Below are 22,531 nucleotides of genomic sequence, written 5' to 3'. Positions count from 1 at the left end.
TACACACGCCACCGTTCAATAGGAACAGGACCAGAGTAAACACGGGGCTAGTGGTGGAGGTAAAATCTTACACCAGCCACAGAAGACAGCTCAGCCTTAGGGATTCGTTCGTCATCCAGGAGTGCGTGGCCGGGGGTTTCACTTAACACCTGGGTAGTTTATTTGCTTGGGGGAAATTCATATTTTGACTGCTGACGACGATAATTGATCGGCAAACCCAAAAATAGTGCCACACCCGCGAATTTGACTGCCTAACATCACACTTACTGACAACTTCAGCCTCTTCTCAATACTGAATCGAAAGGCACATCATCTGTCTAGAATCCTATTCGTTTTTCTTTTTCTTTTCCTTTTTCTTTTCTTTTCTTTTTCCCACTCTCTGCATAGAACGTTGCCATCGTACCATATACTTCATCCGACACCTTTTCTCCACTATCCTTTGTTGCGTGCACATAAGCTTCCGCGGTCATTCTCTAATCCCCGATAGCTTCTAAGGGGTTGCCTGGGTTTCCGCCATTGTCGTCAGCCGCCAAAACGTGGCCGTGCATGGGTCAGAACGTCTGATCATCAGCTCTTCCTGCCCGTCAACTCGGTCAGACAGTGGAATATATTTTCCTTTCCCCGCAAGAAAACCATAATTCAACTTCTTATCACATCAGCGAAGACCGCCAGAAAGTGAAATTTCTTTTGCGTCCCCCTTGCCTAATCGGCTGACCATTCAAGATGGCAGCGAACAGTTACTACAATACCGGGTACAGCAACAACCCACCAACGTACGAACAAGCCATCCCTCATACAGACTCGTTCCATCGACAGTCACCAGCGCCCACCTACACGGGCCCCAGTGGACACCCCTACGCAGACTCTGAACCCCCTCACATCCGAGACAGCCAACATTCCTTAGGGTCCGATCAGGGCGCGTATGTGGCGGGCGGAAGGTTAAACGAAGGAGATCATTATGCAGAGAACATACCCCTGAAGGAGAACACTCAATACTCAAACGGCCCACCACCTGCCAACTGGATGCAGCAACCAACGCATTACCCCCCGGACCCGGCGATGTTGGAATCAGCCCCCAATCGAGCTAGAGGGACGAAGAAGGGCTTCTTCAAGAAGAAAGTCCCCTTCGTGACCTATATCCTTACCGTGGTACAAATTGCGGTGTTCATCGCGGAGTTGGTTAAGAGCGGTATGCCAGACCCCAAACGAAGAATTACAAGATTTAGCTGGACTAACTGGCCCGGTAGGACAACTCACAGGATCCCCGATTCAGACGAAACCTCAATTCAATCCGATGATAGGACCCTCCGCGTACATTCAAATCAACATGGGAGCGCGGTACGCGCCCTGTATGAAGAATGTCGACAAGGTACAGAACTCTCCGGTTGACTTCCTCATGCCTTGCCCGAATTCAACAACGAATGCTTTGGAGTGTACCTTATCCGAACTGTGTGGCTTCGGCGGTGTTCCCAATCCGCACGTCGGTGGTTCCCTCGATGATCAGCCGGAGCCCAACCAGTGGTATCGATTTATCGTGCCTATATTCCTTCACGGTGGTTTCATTCACATTGGTTTCAACTTGCTTTGTCAAATGACGATGGGAGTTGATATGGAACGGATGGTCGGATGGTGGCGATATGCCTTGGTTTATTTTGCCAGTGGTATCTGGGGTTTCGTCCTTGGAGGTAACTATGCGGCTCCGTTCCAGCCCTCCTCGGGATGCTCAGGTGCCCTATTTGGTATTCTTGCACTTTTCATCTTGGATCTTTTCTACACCTGGAAAGAAAGACCGTCGCCATTTGTGGAACTCATTATCATGGTCCTTGGCGTGGGAATTTCTTTCGTGCTGGGTCTGCTACCGGGCCTGGATAATTTCTCCCATATTGGTGGGTTCGTCATGGGCCTGGCCCTCGGTCTCTGCATAATGAGATCGCCCAATGCACTTCGGGAGCGTATTGGGCTCGCCCGCAACCCTTATGTGGCGATGAGTGGTGGTGCTGGTCCCACTTCTGATGACGAGAACAAAACGACGACTGGGCCAAGTTTCGTCAACCTCTTCAAGGGACGCACGGGCCCGAACTCGTCTTCCGAAACATCTGGTCCATTGGGCTTCTTCAAGGGCCGGAAACCACTATGGTGGGCATGGTGGTTGGTCCGGGCCGGAGCTTTGGTAGCGGTTATCATTGGTTTCATCCTCCTGATTGTGAACTTCTACAATTACCCCAAGTCTAATTGCTCGTGGTGTTATCGACTGAGCTGTTTGGTAAGTCAAGATGCTCTCGGCTGTATTTGATCGCTAGCTGACTGGAAATAGCCCGTGCACGATTGGTGTGAACAAGGCATGGAGCCCTTCACAATCACCAATACCACCACCACGAACGGCAACTGATCATGTTTACTCTTCCTTTCGCCTTTCTACTACTTATTGATGACTCTATCGCTTTTGTTTACGTAACGATTCTCCCTGCCTCCATAGCTGTAAACTGTTTTGGGCTCATACTCTGTTTCGGGACATCTTCACGGCATTTGACTGGCGGCGTTGAGTGATGATCTGCCGCTTATTTCCTGTGCTTTTACTTATACCCTTGCAAGGGCATCGCGTGTATAATCACTTTTTTTGTGATGAGCGTCTCTATCTCAGGGACGAATGGGATTTGATGATTTAACTCTATACCTGTATCAAATTTTACTAGGTAGAGGGAAATACAACTATCTAGATAGGCATATACAAACTAGACTGACCTCTGTTACCCTTGTCATTGCGCGTACTTTTGGGGTCGACACGTCTAACCAACGTGGCTGAGCCACTGACAGCACAGCCATGAAAAACACTCTAAATTTATCCTGTCTTGGCACGGACGGGCTGTGTTGCCGTAATACCGCGGGCGGTACTCCGTAATTACGGACGATTCCACTCCCGGCGATCTTGAAGGACGATCGATCCGCTTCAACCACTTGATTTCGTAATTTCATTTTCTTTCCTTGGCTACCCCAGTGCCCTTTCACTCTATCAGTCGTTGTCTGTCTTGCTTGTCCCGTTGCAATATTGCTGCATCCCTCTGTATTCCATAGAAATTCTTAATTCTTACCGTTTACCATCAACCTTTGGGTTTGCCGTGGCCTACCGCGGCGTTTGTGGAAGCACAGCTTGTCGCGATGAATTAAGTCTCTTGAACCAAATAGATTCATGATAAAGCCATCGACTGGCTCCCTACTGTACCTCGGATATTCATGATGGCGACTTTAGCCGCCTCGCCGCCATCGTCACCATCCTGGCCCAAACGACGTCCTCGGGCTTGGGCTCTCCGATGTGAACGCTACTGCTGCGCGGCGGCGTCTTTCTTCCCATTAGCATTCGTCTACGGTTTGACAACATGGGCGGTCTATGTTGAAGCTAGTATTGGTCTACGGCCGTCACGAAATTCTTGGATCGGTAGGTTTCTGCTGTGGTACTCGGAACCCGCGAGAATGCACATACTGACTGCTTTGGACCACCAGGCTTACCCACTTCGATCATCGGCATTGCCCTCTATATTTGCCTTAATGCCTCGTATAGTGTTGCGGTATTCACTGACCCTGGCTCACCACTGTCGGCCAATAGTCGACATGAATACAGCGCTCTGCCGGTAACGGAACTGCCGGAGTTCACTTCATACACCGTGAATTCCATGGGAGGGTCCCGGTTCTGCAAAAAATGCCAGTGTCCCAAACCTGATCGGGCGCATCACTGTTCGACGTGTAAGCGATGTGTTCTGAAGATGGATCACCATTGCCCGTGGCTGGCGACGTGCGTTGGGCTGCATAACTACAAGGCGTTTCTCCTGTTTCTTATCTACACATCGATCTTCTGCTGGGTTGACTTCGCGGTGGCATCGAGTTGGATATGGACCGAGGTGTTGAATGATACGCGGTATATGGACACCATATTGCCTGTGAATGTGGTATTGTTGGCCATACTCGGAGGGATTATCGGGCTGGTGCTGTCGGGATTTACCATCTGGCACATTAGTCTCGCGGTGCGTAACTTGACCACGATCGAGTGTTTAGAGAAGACGCGCTATGTGTCTCCGTTGCGGAAAGCGCTGGATCGTCGCCGCTACGAAAACATACTGGGTAATAGTCACAACGGCCATGAAAACGATGACCCAGAAAGCCTCGGACATCGGCTTCAGGACTATGGTAATCAGATATTGGACGCTCATGCAAATGCGATTCCCGGCGTCACCCGGCCGGAGGAAGGAGAGGAGTCCCTGCCCGCATACACTCAATCGGGTCCCGGGGGCACTCCCGCCCAACAGGCCCTCTCGCGATCATATGCGGAGTTGGAGCGGCAACGCGAGCGTGATCGATACCATAGTTATCTTGATGAAGAAGATAATGAGAAGATGCCGAACGCTTTTGATCACGGATGGCGTCGGAATCTCTTACACTTATTTGGCGACCGGCCGCTTCTCTGGCTAATTCCTGTGCACACTACGACTGGCGACGGTTGGCATTGGGAACCTAGCTCGAAATTCATTGAAGCGCAGGACAGGGTGCGACAGAGACGGGAGCAGGAGGCTAGTGAAGAACAACAATATTATCGGGACCTCTACCAGCGTAACATGCACAACAGTCGGAGCTGGCTTGGGACGGACGCAACACCGTCAATGTACATGGCCCACCAGCCGTCTAACGCCTATCAGGAAACCGAGCGTCCTCCAACGGGTGTATCCATGCAGACCTTGGCGCCGATGTCCCCGCGCCCAAGACCGGGAGATAGTGATTTCGAAGATGTGGAGGAGAGTCATGATTTACTGCAGAGTCGAAATGATCACTTAAGTGGATCGCGAAAACCTGGGGTGCCGGTCAATCGACATGAACAATCGGACGAATGGCGAGACTGGGATTAGAACTGATCATGGTTTATATTTAGCGGCTTTTCTTTGCCTTTTTCATTTTTTGTGCATACTACTATGATTTATGTAGGTACGTATACTGTGTTCATATTACAGGTGGATGTCCTCGTGGGCGTAACGGTTGCATACTAGGCTGGTAGCCAAGGGTCATGTCGATATCAGTCCTTAATGATAGAAGTTTCATGTGATGTTTCGTTATATTGTAGGAAGTATAATCACGGTAGGCGTCAGCGTCGGCGTCGTTGATGCCTGAGAACAATGGCAACAACAGCCCGAAAACGTCATTCAGCGACTGGACAGTTGGCATCATGTAAATTGCCCAATCAACCAACCCACCAACAACCCATTTTCCCCTGATGGCGTGCATATAGTCGCTGCATGCCCTTCGTACCGCAGCACATGTTCATTCACCAAATCAACTCACCGACCATAACCTCCCGAACAACATTAACAACCGCCACCACCCAATCGCAAATTCAAACCATAATTACGCCAACAAAGAAAGGCCCTACTTCAAAAAACACTCAAAATGTCGCCATCCATCCGCCGTCTAATGAAAGAAGCCGCCGAGCTATCCGCCTCCCCTTCCCCACACTTCCACGCTCAACCTGTCTCCGACTCGAACCTGTACGACTGGCACTTCACAATCGCCGGCCCCCCCGCTCCCTCACCTTACGCCTCAGGAATCTACCACGGCCGCATAGTCCTACCCCCAACGTATCCGCTCCGACCTCCGAGCTTCCGCTTCCTTACCCCCTCGGGCCGTTTTGAAGTCAATCGTGAAATTTGCCTCAGTATCTCGGGGCACCATGAGGAGACGTGGCAACCTGCGTGGGGGATTCGGACTGCGCTGCTGGCGATTCGGAGCTTCATGGACGGAGATGCGAAGGGGCAGGTCGGTGGTTTGGATGTCTCGGAGGAGGTGAGGAGGGATTATGCTCGCCGGAGCGGGGACTGGTGCTGTGAGGTTTGTGGGAAGAGTAACGAGGCCATTTTAGGGGAGTGGCGGGATTATTGCAAGGAGAACGGAGTAGAGGTTGGGGATATGGGGGATGAGAGGGTTGTATCTCCGGCATCTAAGGAGGAGGGTGAGAAGGGTGATACCGATGCGACTCGACAGGAGACACAGTCTGAGAAGATAATGCAGGATGAGTCCGTGACCGTATCACAGGAGTCAGCGCAGCAACAGTCAGCTCCGGAAGGTGTTCAGGCTGCGTTTGCTCCTCCTCCTTCTACGTCTATTGCTACCTCCACGCCAGTCCCAGGGCCGGATGCGCAAACACATTTGGCGGCGCCGGCGCCGCGTCAACCTGTTGCTCCGTATCCTGCGCAGACTGTTGCTTCACAGCAGTCCGAGGATCCCTGGTTGGATCGAGCTATTATTGGCGTGCTGGTTGCGCTGGTGTTTATGATTCTTAGAAGGATGGCCTACTCGGAGGACTAGTTCGGATTCTGGTTTGCTTGGCTTTGGGTTACTACTGGTCTACCTATGTTTGGATCTCTGAACGGTGTTGGGTTTTTTGAGCGGTTGGCGTTTTGCATGGATAAATGGATTGCGTATTTTGGAGTGATTTTACAAGACAGGTTGCTTGATATTATCTCCATCTTTGAATATAGCGGATTTTATGGAGTATAAAACGGATATTTCAAAATCGAGACATTTTATCCTCGACCTGGGGTCATTGATTGCTAAACGAATACTCATCTGTAGAGTTCCCTGCACTTCCCATTCCCCTACCGCAGTACTACAGCCCCTCCCCCTTTTCGAGTGGTAGTGCTCCAAATGCATGTATTCAGTCAAATTCCCTATCACACCATTTCCCCCCTTACATCAACTTATATAGAGTATCTGATCCGGCAGATGCCGAGTCAACCATGCCAATTCCGCCATCCAGACCACAATTGGTCGTTCCGGCAGATATTCGCTCCACCTTTTCATGTAGATCTCGACTAACTCAAGATGGGAGGAAATTCAAGTATCCACTCGCTATCCCCGAGGGGTAATTAACAACTTGTCCGAGTCCGAAGGCCGAGCCCACATACTATGTACTAGTAGTGATAAATACTGCGACGTAGACACTTTTCTTCAGTCGAATGTACTATAGTACTTGTATACACAAGTCGAATAAGGAAGTGCAAAAGACCAAAATGTCAATCGACGACACCCTGACCCCTCTCCGCATCGTCATTATCGGTGCTGGTATTGCTGGACTCAGCGCGGCTATTGCCCTGAGCAAACAGGGTCATCATGTTACTGTACGAGACTCACTTGCGTTCATTGACGCTCCTATGGCTTTGACTGAAGACATAAAGTATATGATAGAGCACACCATTAACAGACCCAATATGACAGGTCATCGAAAAATCCAAGTTCGCCAGAGAAACGGGCGCGGCTATCCACGTACCCCCGAATTGTACAGCAATGTTGCAATGGATAGATGTTGATCCGAAGGAGTTTGGAGGGACTTTGATTGAACAGGTATGAGACATACTTGCCTATCATGGTAGTGGATGCTCTAGCTAGACACAGGCTGAGATGACATCCAGATCCATCGATATGATTCCAACGGGGAACTGAAGTACTGTAAAGAGCTCTCCGGTATCCGTCACCAGTGGCAGGCTGTATGTCCATACATCTCTACCTCTGGACCTAGACCACCTGGTCAAACATCATCATATCAAACTAACGACCCTAGGAATGGTACCTTGTCCACCGCGTCGACCTCCACAACTACCTCAAAGAACGTCTCAACCGAACCCAAGCCACCCTCCACCTGGGATGCAAAATCACCAAGATCGATATCGAGAGCGACCAGCCCACTGTAACACTAGACGATAGCCGTGAATTTACCTGCGACCTTTTACTCGGCGCAGATGGTTTACATGTACGTCTCCTCTCTAGCCCACCAGTTAACCCCTATGCTAGGGTAAGAATAAAACAAAACTAACCAAACCAGTCCATCCTCCGCACCCAAATCATCCCCAACTTCCCCTCCCCCTTCCCAGTAGGAAAATCCACATTCCGGTGGCTCCTCAAAACAGAAGATCTGAATGACCACGAAGCCACAAAAGACGTAGTCGGGGACCCAGGCGTTTTCGTCGAATGGGCAAGCGACGACAGACGAGTCGTTGCATATCCGTGTTCGAACAACAAGATCTTTAATCTGTGCGGGTTTCTGCCGACAGCTGAATCGGGGAGGTATGGTGAGGGTATGTACTGTATCTTTTTTTCCCCCTCATCACAGACACAGAAAACTACTATCTACATATCTGGAAAACGTATACTAATTATGGAAAATAGGCTGGCAAGCAGCTGGCGACAAATCGGCCCTGGAGAAGGGCTTCTCGGGCTTCGCTCCCTCGGTCCGCAGGTTGATTGATATGGCGGGTGATGATCTGAAAGTGTGGGAGTTGGCTGATATGGAGAGAATGCCGACTTGGGTTAGGGGGAGAGCTGCGCTCTTGGGTGACGCGGCGCATCCGTTTCAGCCTTGTATGTTCCTTTTCTCTTTTCTCCTTGAGAGTAGTGTTTGTGATGTGGATCATTACCTTGGTAAGCTAACAAAACAAAAAACAGACATGGGCCAAGGCGCCGCAATGGCCATCGAAGACGCCCTAAGCATAGCTACTCTCCTCCCACCGGGTACAAAAGCTGAGGATATCTCCTCTCGACTTGCGATCTATGAGAAAGCACGTCAACCGCGGGTTGATTATATCTTGAAGTGTACCCGACTGAATGGAGCGGATGAGCATGACCCGTCGGTGCAGAGGATGACTGGTAAGGTTTTTCTTTTCTTTCACTTTGCAAAATGGCGGACGTATGTATGCTGACTCCTTGTAGCTGCAGAAATGGTCAAGGTCATGGGTATCTGCTTTGACCATAATGAGATTGAGCACTCGAGGCGGCTTTTGGAGGAGGGACGGTGTTAACTGTAGGATTCGGGTTTATAGTGTAATATAGGGTAAGGAGGTTGTATTGTACTTTTTCATCTGTACTGCATGTATATGCACGGAGTTGGACTGTTACTTGAATATAGAGAAGAATAGCTTTATCAATGGCCATCTGCTATACTACTATTGACATTTTCAAAGTCTCCCAAATGGGCATTAAACGACACTGTTACGCGCTGATCGTCTTCACGTCTTCACCGCAGTTAAACTCCCACTTATAGCCAGACATCTCCGATATAACACGAGTACATCATAAACGAAGTTTGATTGCGTGAAACACCCCCTTACTAGACTATAACCCGGCCGTATACTATGGTATGTTAAGCAAACCGAACTATGAACTCCTAACCAGAGCGTCAGCAAAGCCTGACACTAACTTAGCAATCCTTGTCAGTTATCCCGACAGTCAAGCACCACTGCCTGAAGAGTATCTTCGACAAGGTCAACGCCAATCAGCATGTATCGTGAACAAACATAGCGTTAACACTTCACTATACTTTGGTGAACACCGACGAGGGCTACCCCATTCTAGGAGCGTATATGATAATGATACTGAGCGAAATACTCACAACATGGCTACCCTTGCTTTGCTATGTATTCAACATAACAGCCAATCATATCGCAAGGGAGATCCAAGGCTGTCAGTCAGGTTCTAGTTCTTCGCCTTATATTTCCTATCGGACCGTTTCTACTCTCTTTCAGTCTTGGGCAAGATGTTATTAGCCATCTTGATAGTAGTGTGAGCTTGTATAGTTAAGAGGAATATTTCTCGAAGGTCAAAATAGAATATGGGATGCGGCAATGGCTGGTGCGTAGGAACAGAAGCAAAGAACAAGAGAAGAGACCTCGTCATCTTAGAATACCGGTTACCGCGCGTGCAAAACGGATGGAATCGTGCAAAGTGAGGCTTCTGCTTCTTGATGAGTTGCAGGATAATTGCCAACCTGTAACAAATTGCTACCAATCCTAATTTCTGGTCTTGGAACAAGGGCATGTATCCTCGCCACGTCCGTAGATTTATATGTGCGAGTGGAGGGTGTTTGAGGGTGGGCATATTGACTCTAACTCCTGCGGTAGGTATGTCTCTTGATATCGTAGCGAGACTGCAAGTCTCCTAGTAGCAGTAGCAGGAGTAGCTACTAAGTGAAGCTCCCGTCATACCTGCACCTGTGGTGGTGCTACTGCTGTAAGTAACAACACGATCAAGGGTGTTGTTCGTCCTCTTTTAGTCTTGCCTCCTTGTGTGTATGGCTCCTCTGGACCGGCTGTTTTTGCTTTGGCCCCCGTGTCCTTCCTCGTAGTGCGACGTTGTAAATTCGAATAATTCCAGCAACGGCCCCAGAATGGAGAATCTGCCGCAGTTGGGGGTATGAAGTAGTCCCTTTTCTATAGACCATGTAAAGATCTTCCTCTTTGGGCGCTCAAAGATATATTTATGGAATATGAGCTCGACCCCTAGTGGTTTTAGGAAAGGCTAGATTTGCCTTCTTGTTGGTCGGACTCGTTATTGGGTTCGACATTATCGTACGTGCCTTTGCACGAATATTCTCGTCTTGGTTTTGTCATCCCAAGACTCTCCTTGTCTCTTATCCTGGAAATATGCTTCACTCAAATACAACTGCCGCATGCTCCGCTGAAGAGCCCCATAGTACACCGCTTGGAAGGTAACTCAGGAGAGACAACACAAGACCAAAAAGCTCCTCTAGCCACATAGGTGCTGAACCGTTCATTCATAATCACGCTCGTGGAACAAACGGGCCGAAGCCTGATAGTCATGAGCCCCGACTTTCTCTCTCTTCTCCCCGCGAATGATCGAATGCCCACTGAGTACCTCGAACTGCATCGAGTACCCGGATCATATTACAGGCCTCGCTGGTCAACATGACAGGCGCAAGCCGTGTGAGAGCCGGTTTTTGTTATTCAAATCCTAGTAATCTCGACGACCCGAGAGTTCTAAGGGACTAGCTGCCCATAAGTTGCTATGGAAGACCTGCTCGTGAACCCTAGATTGATTCCTTGATGACCTGGCCAGATCCCCGAAATAACCCATTGAGTATAAGCCTGTATAATCCTCTGCAGGTGTTCACACGAATCCACACATTCGGCTCTCATGTCTGTTTCATTAGATACATCAAAGGCATCCGTCGATGACAATGACAATTGCTTTATTTTTATTAAATTGGCTGTGATGTCTCGTTATAATTTCAGACTTTGAGCTGTCGCTTAACCATGGCTTGAAAATAAAATGTAGGTGCCCACACTGGAAGGTGTTATGTTAATATTGTTAAGGCGAGCTGTTTAAAAAGTTGAAGCGAGTAGTATGGATACGACAGATGAGAGTGATACTTGGAGATGAGTGCGTGTGAAAAGAAAGAGCTCGTTGATTATTGAAGACATAATAAGTCCATTTCCACAACAGCAGTTTTGAAGCCATCGGTCCATTATGGAGGTCTCGAGATCGAGATCTTAACCGTCATAGTGTAAGTAGTTGACACAACTAACCAGAATTCGGTATTATCGCCGGCTCCATATTGGTCATTAACGGGAGTGAGATTGTCGTGGAACATGCGGACTCGATCTGGTAGGCTCAGGTTTGAAGCGTATATCGCTTTTCGTAGGCATTTCCACAATCGAGGCTATCTGTGGCAGGCACAACCCATAGTTCTATTGTAAGTATGACACGTAGGAAACCTGAGCCGCTGAAGGCGGACTTTTGACATCCGGGTCAATAGGATCCTCGACTTCGTCCCAGTAGTCCTGATATAAGGCCGTGGAATGTCCGGACAGCCAAACTTTTTGTTTACGCACCAGATAGGTTTTCTACCCCGATGAGTTGAGGTTCGTAAGCTTGACTCGGTGAATTCTTGAAGGAAAAAAAAAAAAAAAAAGAAAAAGAAAAATAAAAGAAAAGAAAAAGAAAAATATCTGGCCTGGGATATGAAAGGAACGAACCCTCTATTATCTGTTGGCTAGTTTATCGCCCAGGCGTTTAAGTACCGTATCACCCATAGAAATGGACTTAGAAGTAATAAACAGTAGTGAGGTCGCTTCCAGGATATTTCTTTGTTCGAACTGGTCAATCCAGCTTGTAGTTGTGTTTAAGGGGAACTGAGTAGTTCTTATGGGTCTTTGAGACATTTAGGTCGTCTTCTGTTCATATTGAACGTAGAACGGGGGAACCTTCATAAAATGACCGTGATGAAGGGTATACAGTAAAGTATATGCATATTTGAAATCCAGCGCCATTGCCCATGTCAAACAAGAACGTCTATCATGACGCCATAAACACCGAGACCTATCTTTCAGGTAGATAGGTAGTTAAAACGCCTGCCGCACTGGAACAATGTAAACACAATCCAGAAAACGTAAACCCTGTGTAACTCGGCGAATCAATGTAAAGCTGGTTGGTATAGCTTTATCTTGGTGAATCTGGTGATCTGTATTAATAACATCACCAGAGGGCCGGATAAAATGACAGACTGCGAGGAGATACTCGAATAACATACACTTGTCTCCTGGGATGATAATTCCTCGAACAGATATCAGTCCAGAGAACGCCGTGGTGGTATAGATGTTAATTCTTCTCAGAGGAGCCAGACTTCTGCACCCCGAACTGTATCACTATACAAGACTATAGTCTTCTCACATAGAGCAATCTATCGGGTATGCGTACTGGTCGTTAATAGCCTTGCATTGGGGTGGGGTATCAACGAATTCCTTACAGATTTTGTTCACCAGTTAAGTAAATAATTCATAGAAGTGGAATCACACATAACGCGGATCGATCGCTATTACTCACCCTGACTTGACGAATATCTGGTGGCTGGTGAATTCAGGCTTGGACGGTTGCCATCGATTGACTCTTAGACCGAGCATGGAGGATGCGTGAGGTATGAGTGGTCTGTTTGCGTAGTATTAACGACTTGGTGGCTCGAGTACTGTCGAGCTTCTGTCTGCTTCGGTGTTGTGCCAGTTTTGCACCATTCGTATATCGATTCTTCGACCATAGACTGTACTGCATTGTTTGGCATCGGGTAAAGAGAGTATGCTTAAGACACTCTTCATCTTTCCTTGGAATTTATCGTCCATCGGATCGAGATCCAGCAGATGATCCACTATTGCCCTAGGCCCGCAGTTCGGATTGAGGAGGACTTTCTGCCACCATTGAGCAATCTCATCCCCCTGGCTCCATGCCTGTAATCAACATCACATTGACTTTTCAAGCGGCCCCTATATGAGGGGTCTTGAACATAACGCTAGTATTTAAGAGCTTGAGGGGGTATCCCGGGTTAGTGGCAAAGGCCTTGAGAAGACCCGAAATTCTGTCTTCACCAAGTAGAGTGGTTTAACGACTGCCGGTTGCCCGTCGCACAAGGCTTCGTATATTGCTCTTTGGCCGATGGACCGAGTCAATTTTGAGCGGCTGATGAAGGGTCTTGCTACACCGGTGAGGAATGCAGCTGATTCCGCTATGATATGTCCATTAGTTGGGAACATCTTATTGGATGATTGGCAGAATACAAGAAAGAAGAGCTCTTCTCCAACGGGCCTGTAAGGCTCTTCGTACCTGGTACGTGCGTAGTTCAGGCTCACGCTCAGACGCTCACAAAAATCGGTCTTCTGACCAGGTGAAGTGACGCGCGCAATGAAATCGTGGCATTCCTGCTGCAAGAATATTGTCTTTGTTAGGCGAGATAGCTGACTGGTGCCCAGGAACCCAGCTTGCTGGAGGTCCCTCAAGCCCCGTAAGCATTCTTCTTTAGACCATGGGCTATGTAGTGACTGAGGTGACTCTCGGTAGCTCGCCTACTTGACACCATTAATGTTCTCTGTATCGGCTAGTTGCATCAAAGAAAGAAAGCACTCCCTTACAAAGGCTCGACCTGTACGATGCTGTTGTGACCAAAATATACTGTATGACACAGGCTCCAGTCTAGTTGTTGTTCCTGGCCGGGTGAAATGCGAAATGAGACGTTTTCCATCCGTGGCCATGTCTGCACAATAATAGAAGGGTTCTTCTGTGTACCGGCGCCCTTAGTAGGGACTGCCGTTCGATACGATTTTTTGGAAGAAAATCGTTCTAGCATACGTTGTTAAGGACCATCCCACACATGCATCCCGCTTCATGTATTCCGCAATCTGACCGTGCAGTCCAGTTAAATCGCATACAATGGTCATATAGTGGCAAACTCAAGTATACCGGGCTTTCTGAAAAGTGAAATTAGGTGCAGGGTCATCAGAGCAAAAATAAGTCCATCAGCTGGGCCCACATCGAGATCCTTGAGCATTTTTTGAAAGTGTTCGGCCTCTCTAGCGGCATTTTGAGTCATTTCTCGCTCATCTGATCGTCATCGAATAGACGTTGTTGTCGCGGCTTCTCTGCTACACCTTTGGTAGACTGTAAAACTCATCGATTTATTTGTTCATGTCCCCTTTGGGGAACTTCTATGAAATAATCAACATCCGATGGTTTCACCCCGCAGCCGCTTGCGTCCAGTCCCTTTTATAGGAACCGTTTCTCCTGTTATCGTTTTCTCCAGGGCATTCCGGATAGGACTGCCGGTTTGGTTAAAACCTTGGGTAACGACCTGACAATTCATTGTGTCAGAATCATCCGATTTGTAAAGCCCTACTGGGTACTGTAAATAATTCTCCGTGTAAGCTCCCCTATACAGCATGCGGCAACAATATGATGAGTAGGTAGCAAAGCTCAAGGGACGCGGTTTTCGCATACAGCGTAACTGACACAGGTAAGTTGACATGTCCCGTGTGCTTGGCCCGGTAGTCTTTTTGGACTACTAGGTACTTAACTTGTGTCAATCTAGATGTCATGTATCTCTGGGCAACCTAATGTGTTGAGTATATTAAGAAAGCCATGCAAAGACAATGTAGGGACTTACATTGTATAGCGAGTGCGTGCTCGTGTGTGGCAGAAAGTGATGGGGTGGAAGAGCATGAAAGAAGGATATAGAAAGATGCAACTACAGCGGGTTTCCATGTGGGCTTCCGGGCTGTCTTGATATCTTTATCGTTGAAGGTTTTTATGCTAGGCTTTCTGACTCGCTGTAGCCCTAAACCCATAGTTGGGGGTGACTGACTCCAGTGGAGTTATTGGCCTGCGGCCCATGTATTGTAGAAATAGCAAAATGCCCTGACCAGTGATAGAGCACTGTGTTGTTTCAGCCTTTTTATCGCCTCTCTGCGGTTTCTCGATGAAGCGATCGATTATGACCGTTGTGTTTATCGAAGACTATTATGCAAAAGATGTCTTAGGTAGAAGGTTTCGTAGGCAAAGTCGGGTGCTTTATGGAGAGGTCTTATGGATGGATTGTGCGTAGTGAAGATATTGCATTCTAATGCATTCATCGTTCTAACTTCTGCTATACCGCATTCATAGAAGTGTTAGTATTCTACTATGCCGTATATTCAATCATAAAAGGGTTCTGCTTCACGACATCGAGGATCAGCTGATGCACTGAAGCTTTTTCCAGGGTAGTCATGATATCTATATATATTGCCCAAAATGAATCAACAGAGATAACATGGAAAACCCAGAGCGTTTCACTAGAGTCGCTAATCCCTATGCATGATGGAGTCGAGGAGGCGGGTCACAATAAATTCATGTTTATAGTGGGGGGTGGGTCTAACAACTCGGATGTATGATTGGAACTATTGATTGCTAGTTTTAGGTGGTTTGAATAGCTTCAATTACGATGAATGTGGTCGTGCTCGGCGGTGATGTTCGACTCGCTTATGGATTACGTTAACCTACATAAGCTACCCCACTACCGGTTGGACATGAGCAGGAATTCAGCCTCTTAGTATATTCTAAAAATATAACAGCTTCTTTATAATTAACCACCATACTCTCCTTGTGTAGAAGACAGCAAATCCGTACGTTGTTCTATAGTATCTCTGCGGGCCGCCGCCTCTTTTGGCTTCTTCTGTTCACGCTGACACTATCAGGACCCATTGGGATAGCTCTCCTCGCCATCATGTGGGCCTACCTTCAAGAATCCTTCTTCGGTCCAACGCCACCATCAGTCACAATCACAGGCGCCAGATTCCCTGCCGATGGCTCGTCCCCTCACTTGGTACCCCTCAATACAACATCTCAGGGGGTAAGTGAAGGGCCTGACTCGTTCTTATTCCACGTACCCGATCTGCGAGAGTTCTGGAAGACTTCACGGGCATGGAAATGGCGGGACATAGACAGATTCACACTAGAAAACCAACCGGTTCCGGGCTGTAACGGGGTGTATATGGTTTTCTTTTCATTTGATCTTGACGAACGACCCCTACACACGAACTTTCCACCGGGACCTCTTGGTGTGCGTAATTTTGCTGGAGACGCTTTTGTTGTCAAGCTGAAGCCGCATGAATATGGGGAAAGTGGCTGGGCAGAGTACGATGATGTGTCTCCGGAGTTTCTGGAATTGCCTATCATGGCTAGACAGTAGCCTTCGCCAGGTTTTCAAGGAGGACATTTTAGCTAGAAGCTCTAAAGCGTTGATATCCTTGGGTCTAAATCTCCACTGCATGTCGATGGACTTTTACTGTTTAACATCTACGGTTTCGTCGGTTAGGATGGTCCCACTGGAAGAGTCATGGGAATATAAACAATGGCCCATATCACTGATGGTGGAATCCGAAAGGGTTCGAACATAAAGCATGCCCTACATGTAGAAATGCTGATGCTAAACATTTACAATCGTTGACTCCACTGTTCAGCTCGGCTAGCTCAATGGGGTGACCGAGAAAACACAGTCAGCCAATTCTAAGATACTTTGTGTCAAGATCGACATTACGGAACCCGGCGCAGCTGAAAGAAGTGGAGAGACAATCTTGGGTGGTGCTCAGTACTATATCTGCAAGGCTGGGTGGGGTATTTGACCTACTGTTCCAATGTAAAATGAGGGTGTGATGACCCGGACTACCTATTTCTGCTTTCCTCAGGATACTTCATTCAGGATATATCATATACCTCTAGCACTGTACTTATCAATTCTTATGATGACATTGAGACTGTAGAGGGCAAATATAAAGAATGCATTGTTGAATACTAGGACAGTACAAGCCACCGTTTTGTTGCACAAGCGGGCTATAAGTTCCAGGAAGATGCAGTTGTTTCGCTTACTCATTAGTGTATTTTCCTTTGCAGTTAAGTAGGTCTTATTAATGTTATGTCAGTGAAGGGTTCTGAAATTCATGCAAGAAATGAAGAAGGTAAGGGAGGTCACTGGAAGTTGGTGAAGTAAACCACGTCATGTAAGTACTAGTACACTATCATTGTATATCCTTAGGATAACTATTTTTCTAGTGCCGGTGGTATCATATTAGCTACCAGAGGATACATCAAGGCGATTATAAATCAAGAAATCCTTGTGTGTTCAACCGCGCAGAATTCAGAGCCGGGCCGCAATTTCTGCACTATTCGTAGAGCTTTCACCTCATTAGAAACGGTTCTTTATTCATTGGTGGTTCTCTCCGTAAAGGCCTGTGTTTTCAATTGTATGCATCGCACTCTGTATATGATCCGTCTACTTACCAAATAACATACATAGAGAACGAAGTGTTTCTCAAGTCCAGCCTAGCCATTTCCAGTTCTTGAAAATTTATTCACAGTCACTTATACACATATATAACTGTAGGCAGAGAAAGTATCCAGCATATAGCCATCAATCCAACCCACGTCACCAAGTCCCATCCCAAACCCGAGTTCACGAAGCCAGCTATCGATGATCATATCGCTCGCCCTGCTCTATATCAACCGAAGACAACTGGCGATTAGGATGTATCGCAATATGCGTCTTCGGCAGGTTTTCCAAGTGCCTAATATCCTCAAAGATATAGATGTCGACCCGGTTATTAACATTCCACCGATCCTGGGCCGGCCAGGAGCGCGTGCGCGGTAAGTGAGAGCCCTCCACGCTGGAGTCACCTTTTTTGCCCCGGAGTCTACCCAAAAGCGATCCTACTTTGGGCCAGTGGTGCTGTATAAAGACAGGAAGGACGAGGAGACATGAGCAAAGGAGGGCATGGTCGCATTCGACCGCACTCCTGTGATGATTGTAAGTCGGAGGTCTGATATAATCATGCGCGGGGAGAGACTTACGCCCAATATCCCACGCCTCCCACGAACTTTACATTCCATAATACGTTGGGATCTTTCATTTTCGCGGTATGAACGACACGTATGATACTTGCGGTGCATGCACTGTGTATCCGTTAACTGCATCCTGCAATTGAGATCGAAGAGCGGAGGCTGGAGAGGTGGAAGTACACACCTAGCTCCAAGAATAATGATGGCTAGAGCTTTCAACTTCTGCCGTAGGGATACCTTCAATCTTAATACCGATGGGATAGGTAGCACAAGGACGTATATATCTGTTGTCATACCAAGTAGCCCTGAGAAGAAAATGGGGACTATTCGCGGGATGTTTGGCTTGACCGTCGGATCCCCGAATTCCTCAAATGGTGTGAAGGTGTAGTGTGCGACAGCCACCAGGGCGAGGGTTCCACTTGCTTCGAAGATGATGCCAATAATAATCAGGACTTTCAAGCTGGCTCGGGAGGAGAAGAGGCGGTAGTAAAAGCAGAGGATGGTGAGTTTGGAAAAGGCTAGACAGAGGATATATGAAATGAAGCCATGGAAGGTAGACTAGTCTCGTTATTAAAGGCGATTAACTCTGTCGTTGAGATGCTCGTTCTTACTCTCGTGATGTCTGTAGCCGCGCTACGTGGGATATCCCAGACGTGACGTCCAATCCCAAAAGCACGACCTGCAAGGCCAGTCAACTTCTGTCGCGAAAGGAAGCTCGGGGCTACCTGCCATGGATAACGGTGGCTGTAAAGCATACAGATAGTACCTTCTCTCCATCCTTTTAGTATCTTTAACATCCGGCAAAGACAGGACTGCATACATAGGCAATAATACAGAGGTCTACCACCATTCAGTCATATTATTTCCGTGTATTGGTAGAGCCACTTACAGTCATCAATTGCAAGCGAAGCTCGTATGATAAATCGTCGTGTATAGAGTCGCATCACCAAAGCCATAGAGTTAAAGGTCAGGTAGAAAGCTGCGAAAGGGATGCAGCCTTGAAACTGGTTCCGGGGGTTGATAAAATTGGGCTCTACCCCGGGAGGAGGGGGCAAAATACCCTGCTGGGTCGACATGAATCAAGCGAGATAGCTTCATGACTTGAAGCATGGAACAAGAGAGCCTTCATGTACAGGTCGATGGATGGGGATTTCTCTCTGATATAATACTGGTAGCAGGCAGTGGTGCAGCTGGGAACAAAGAAATGCCAATTTCACAAACTCAAGGCTCGGATTTCGAGGCGCCACGGCAATTCACCGATTCATGTCTAGTCCGGCACTTCATTTCGTCACTTTTTCCCCAGGCTTCTTTGTTTACTTTGTTGGTAGAGAGCATTGGATTACATTCGACGAGAATAGCGGGAAGTATATTAGGGCTTGGACTGGGTGTCCTGCTACACTAAATGGGGTAGTTACGGACGATGTACCAAGTCAGTGTTGGTTCTTAAGTATATCGATGTCTATAACACAAGGCATAAGCCATTTCCAAGAGAAGTAAGCAACACATTAGGAAAAAGCAGGGGTCCGTGTAAGAATGAAACACAACAATGAATGATGGTTCCATCGCGGATGCTCTTCCGCAAGAGGCCTGACCGTAGCACCATCCGGACGCTCTGTCCAAACACACGGCCGGGTTGGCCTCGATAGGTGGTATTCCTATTCGATGTCTTATCGAATGGTAAGTCGATGGTCTGGATCGTTTCTATGCCTGAGCCCGGAGAAACAGGTTTTCACAAAATTGAGACCGTTACTCATGGCTACAGACTAGGCAGGTGCAACAGACTAACCGTACTACGATCGACTAAGAAGCTCGTATGAGATGGCTCTCTGCTGGTGTTTGGCAACCGATCTACCTCGCATACTTTGTGTGACTAGCCTATCTGAGTAGATGCATTGTGGCCATATTTATCGTGACGATAAGATACTAAGTCAGACCAGTACTATTTCACTATCAAACATCATTCTACATACTGAGATCTACATTGACATAATCGGTCATAATCATATGATAGGATGAAACACGATACCTGAAATTCCAACGTTCCTCCTTTTTACTGGTCATGCGAATGTGATCATACGCTCAGGACTCTAAGCAAACTCACCCGAGTCAACAAAGAATGTGCTGCACGTCCTGTTTAGAATTCCGGATAATTATCACATTATGAAGTCGGCCAACCGATAGAAGACGCGCTTTTCACCCGAAGAAGGTCGTGAGCCGACCCCAGAGACTCAGACAGCTGGATCATCCTGAACCAGGGCTCCGGATCTGCGGGTGTTAACAGTATACTCGGGCTTTGTATCAGGCTGACGACGCGGAGTCGAAGGTAGTGCGAGACATCGAACTAGCATAATATTCATCCAGATCTAATGTCCTCCTACACCCCCACAAACGCTGCATGTTAGGCAGTGTTGGTCAAGTTTTGCGATCACGCGTCTAGGGTTGGTTTCTTTCGCCCCAGTAGCGTCTTGACCTTTGCATGAAGCATCTGATCGGCTTTCTTAAAAGAATATCCCTTTTAAATTACCAACATATAATACAGGTAACCAATTGTCCAAGTACTACTTTTCGTAACTGGGAATATCAAGTCCGAGGTCCAACGAAGGTGAGAACTGCAGCATCCGAATTGGGAATAGCGCCGACCCTGCCACCACTTCAATTAATCAAATCGATCTAATCTGAATCTCACCTTGAAAATCCACAGCCTTTCCATCCCCATATAGATCAATCATCCAGGGGAAAGCAGAATGCCACCTCGTAACCGCCCCCGACCACGAATCACATGGTGGATGCGCCTCCGCCGATTCATCTACACATTCGAGACACCACTCCACCTCCGTGGAACTCTCGTCCGTCTCAGCCACCGACACAAGTATCCCATTCTCGCACTACTCCGCCTCTTTGTCCCCTTACCAACATGGCATTTCCCTGTCCCAGAACCAGCACCCCCCAGAACTATGCTAGACAACATTCCCCTCCTGGAGTCCCGCATGGCCTCTGAAGACCTTACTAACATGCGTTCCGTCCCCATCTGGCGCGCAAGGGATACCCCTATCCGGTCCCTGTACCGTCTCTACGAGGCCATGGCCGCGGGCGAATACTACGCTATAGGCCCAGAGGTCGAGTATTTCTGGTACCAACGGTCATGGATCCTCTGCCACGTGCCAGATCCGAGGGATCCTGACCCTGTCCGGTACGCGATCCTAGCTTCCATCGCAGAGGAGCTTGCTAAAGCATTTAATTGGCGGCTAAGTCTGGGGATGCGGCGTGATAAACGCAAGCATATCTACCGTAAAACTCTTGAGGATGTGCTTCCTCCGTATACACCGGAAACTGCACCGTCTTGGACCGAACGTGTCCCTCCAATTGATGTCGAGTGGGTCGCAGATTTACCAGATGCTCTAGACTCATCCGGTAGACTAGTGCTTGAAGCAGGTGGAAAGAGTCCCACGTTTGCAGCGAGGAATATCGTTACTGATACTGGTCACTTCTACACGGTCTAACCCTGGCAGTCCTGCTGCTGCTGCTGCTGAAGCTATTCGCACTCACGTTGTTCTCGTTCCCTATGGGCCATCTCTAAGCAAACGCCTCCTCGTGATACTTCTTGCCATAGGCCGCGGCAATCTCCTCCATCGTCGCGTGGTCAGGTACCTTTTCAGTGGAGCATATATTCAAGGTCCGAATATACTCTCTTTCTAATAGGCCACCATTCCGCATCTTCAGGTGCCTCAGTAGTGCGAGAGCATCATTGATATCGGTCTTTCGCTTACTACTTTGCATATCGTTGTGGATCCTTCTCAACTTTCGTTCTAGTGCCCACTCCAGTGGCACAGCGAGAACTCGAAGATGGCTCCCTTCCCACAGGACAAGGTTTTGTTTCTCTGCCTCTTCGAATAAAAGTTCCCTAGACTTATCCGGGACGAAAAATGCCATCTCTTCATTTGCCCAGTCATCAATAAAGCCTATACCTCTTGCTGCTCTAACCATAGCATCGTGCAATGGCTCCCTGACATCGTTGTCATGCGCCCACTGGGGCTCCAAGAGGTAGTCAAGATCTTGGGTACTTTCTCGGTTTTTCAGAAAGTTGACAGCGAGGAAGCCGCCTGCGGAAAGTAAAGTGATAGGTGCAAATGCGATGAGCCATTCATCCTTTCCCATCTCGTTATCAAGAGCTTCCAAGCCTGCGATGATACACAGAGTTAGTGGCCCGTGACCTCGTTGGTTCGATCCTTACCGACCTTTATTGAAATCCTCTGCGCCCAAACGATTACCTTCTCTTGACATGTTTCACGAAATCCAACCCGTCGCTCATAAATCAAGAAACCGAAGGATTGCCCCCCCAGAAGTAGCGAGGACTGTATTTTACGCCACAATTTGATTAACCACACAACACGGTATGCTAATAGATTTGCTACAAGTCGCATATAGCACTACAGCACAGGTGGTGTTGTGTGTGTGTGTGTGTGTGTGTTTGAGTTTTCTGATCGTCCCCGACACCACTTACCCCGCCTTCACTCTTCGGCGCCTTCTTCGCTCTACTACTGCATAAATCAGGTCTATCTTCTTCCTCGAGAGTAGAAAT

At 47.9% G+C, this 22,531-nt stretch overlaps 9 protein-coding genes across 9 annotated transcripts; 6 read left to right on the top strand and 3 right to left on the bottom strand.

The window, feature by feature from the left end:
- The first annotated feature begins 170 nt into the window (after window positions 1-170).
- BDV38DRAFT_263970 (rhomboid family membrane protein) lies at window positions 171-2,947 on the top strand. Its single transcript, XM_032056243.1, has 3 exons — window positions 171-1,189; window positions 1,248-2,263; window positions 2,315-2,947. Exons 1-3 carry the CDS (start codon window positions 724-726, stop codon window positions 2,387-2,389), a joined length of 1,557 nt encoding a protein of 518 aa, XP_031907664.1. The 5' UTR covers window positions 171-723; the 3' UTR covers window positions 2,390-2,947.
- BDV38DRAFT_263969 (DHHC family palmitoyltransferase) lies at window positions 2,946-5,087 on the top strand. The gene is made up of 2 exons (XM_032056242.1): window positions 2,946-3,433; window positions 3,499-5,087. The coding sequence occupies exons 1-2, from the start codon at window positions 3,232-3,234 to the stop codon at window positions 4,890-4,892; spliced, it is 1,596 nt and encodes a 531-aa protein (XP_031907663.1). The 5' UTR covers window positions 2,946-3,231; the 3' UTR covers window positions 4,893-5,087.
- A 143-nt stretch (window positions 5,088-5,230) lies between these two features.
- Window positions 5,231-6,652, top strand: BDV38DRAFT_263967 (ubiquitin-conjugating enzyme/RWD-like protein). Its single transcript, XM_032056241.1, has one exon. The coding sequence runs from the start codon at window positions 5,428-5,430 to the stop codon at window positions 6,340-6,342; it is 915 nt and encodes a 304-aa protein (XP_031907662.1). The 5' UTR covers window positions 5,231-5,427; the 3' UTR covers window positions 6,343-6,652.
- A 394-nt stretch (window positions 6,653-7,046) lies between these two features.
- BDV38DRAFT_275817 (uncharacterized protein) lies at window positions 7,047-8,828 on the top strand (the record flags this gene model as incomplete). Its single annotated transcript, XM_032058091.1, has 7 exons — window positions 7,047-7,154; window positions 7,252-7,377; window positions 7,595-7,783; window positions 7,856-8,108; window positions 8,200-8,391; window positions 8,476-8,676; window positions 8,740-8,828. The coding sequence occupies 7 exons, from the start codon at window positions 7,047-7,049 to the stop codon at window positions 8,826-8,828; spliced, it is 1,158 nt and encodes a 385-aa protein (XP_031907661.1).
- A 4,284-nt stretch (window positions 8,829-13,112) lies between these two features.
- Window positions 13,113-13,841, bottom strand: BDV38DRAFT_288540 (uncharacterized protein; the record flags this gene model as incomplete). The annotated part of the gene is made up of 2 exons (XM_032061055.1): window positions 13,113-13,655; window positions 13,722-13,841. The coding sequence occupies 2 exons, from the start codon at window positions 13,839-13,841 to the stop codon at window positions 13,113-13,115; spliced, it is 663 nt and encodes a 220-aa protein (XP_031907660.1).
- A 2,003-nt stretch (window positions 13,842-15,844) lies between these two features.
- On the top strand, window positions 15,845-16,309 carry BDV38DRAFT_288539 (uncharacterized protein; the record flags this gene model as incomplete). The annotated part of the gene is made up of 1 exon (XM_032061054.1): window positions 15,845-16,309. The coding sequence occupies one exon, from the start codon at window positions 15,845-15,847 to the stop codon at window positions 16,307-16,309; it is 465 nt and encodes a 154-aa protein (XP_031907659.1).
- Window positions 16,310-17,515: 1,206 nt separating this feature from the next.
- BDV38DRAFT_290039 (uncharacterized protein) lies at window positions 17,516-19,028 on the bottom strand (the record flags this gene model as incomplete). The annotated part of the gene is made up of 6 exons (XM_032061390.1): window positions 17,516-17,909; window positions 17,965-18,066; window positions 18,137-18,510; window positions 18,590-18,631; window positions 18,761-18,792; window positions 18,842-19,028. 6 exons carry the CDS (start codon window positions 19,026-19,028, stop codon window positions 17,582-17,584), a joined length of 1,065 nt encoding a protein of 354 aa, XP_031907658.1. The 3' UTR covers window positions 17,516-17,581.
- A 1,639-nt stretch (window positions 19,029-20,667) lies between these two features.
- BDV38DRAFT_15431 (uncharacterized protein) lies at window positions 20,668-21,697 on the top strand. Its single transcript, XM_032051680.1, has one exon. It carries the CDS (start codon window positions 20,697-20,699, stop codon window positions 21,450-21,452), a length of 756 nt encoding a protein of 251 aa, XP_031907657.1. The 5' UTR covers window positions 20,668-20,696; the 3' UTR covers window positions 21,453-21,697.
- On the bottom strand, window positions 21,526-22,233 carry BDV38DRAFT_275814 (uncharacterized protein; the record flags this gene model as incomplete). The annotated part of the gene is made up of 2 exons (XM_032058090.1): window positions 21,526-22,130; window positions 22,188-22,233. 2 exons carry the CDS (start codon window positions 22,231-22,233, stop codon window positions 21,526-21,528), a joined length of 651 nt encoding a protein of 216 aa, XP_031907656.1.
- Between the last annotated feature and the right edge of the window lie 298 nt (window positions 22,234-22,531).

This window comes from Aspergillus pseudotamarii (genome assembly GCF_009193445.1).
Source record: "Aspergillus pseudotamarii strain CBS 117625 unplaced genomic scaffold BDV38scaffold_104, whole genome shotgun sequence".
Taxonomy (NCBI): Eukaryota; Fungi; Ascomycota; class Eurotiomycetes; order Eurotiales; family Aspergillaceae; genus Aspergillus; species Aspergillus pseudotamarii.
The sequence above is the reverse complement of the archived record's forward strand: the minus strand, read 5'-3'. Positions and strand labels throughout refer to the sequence as shown.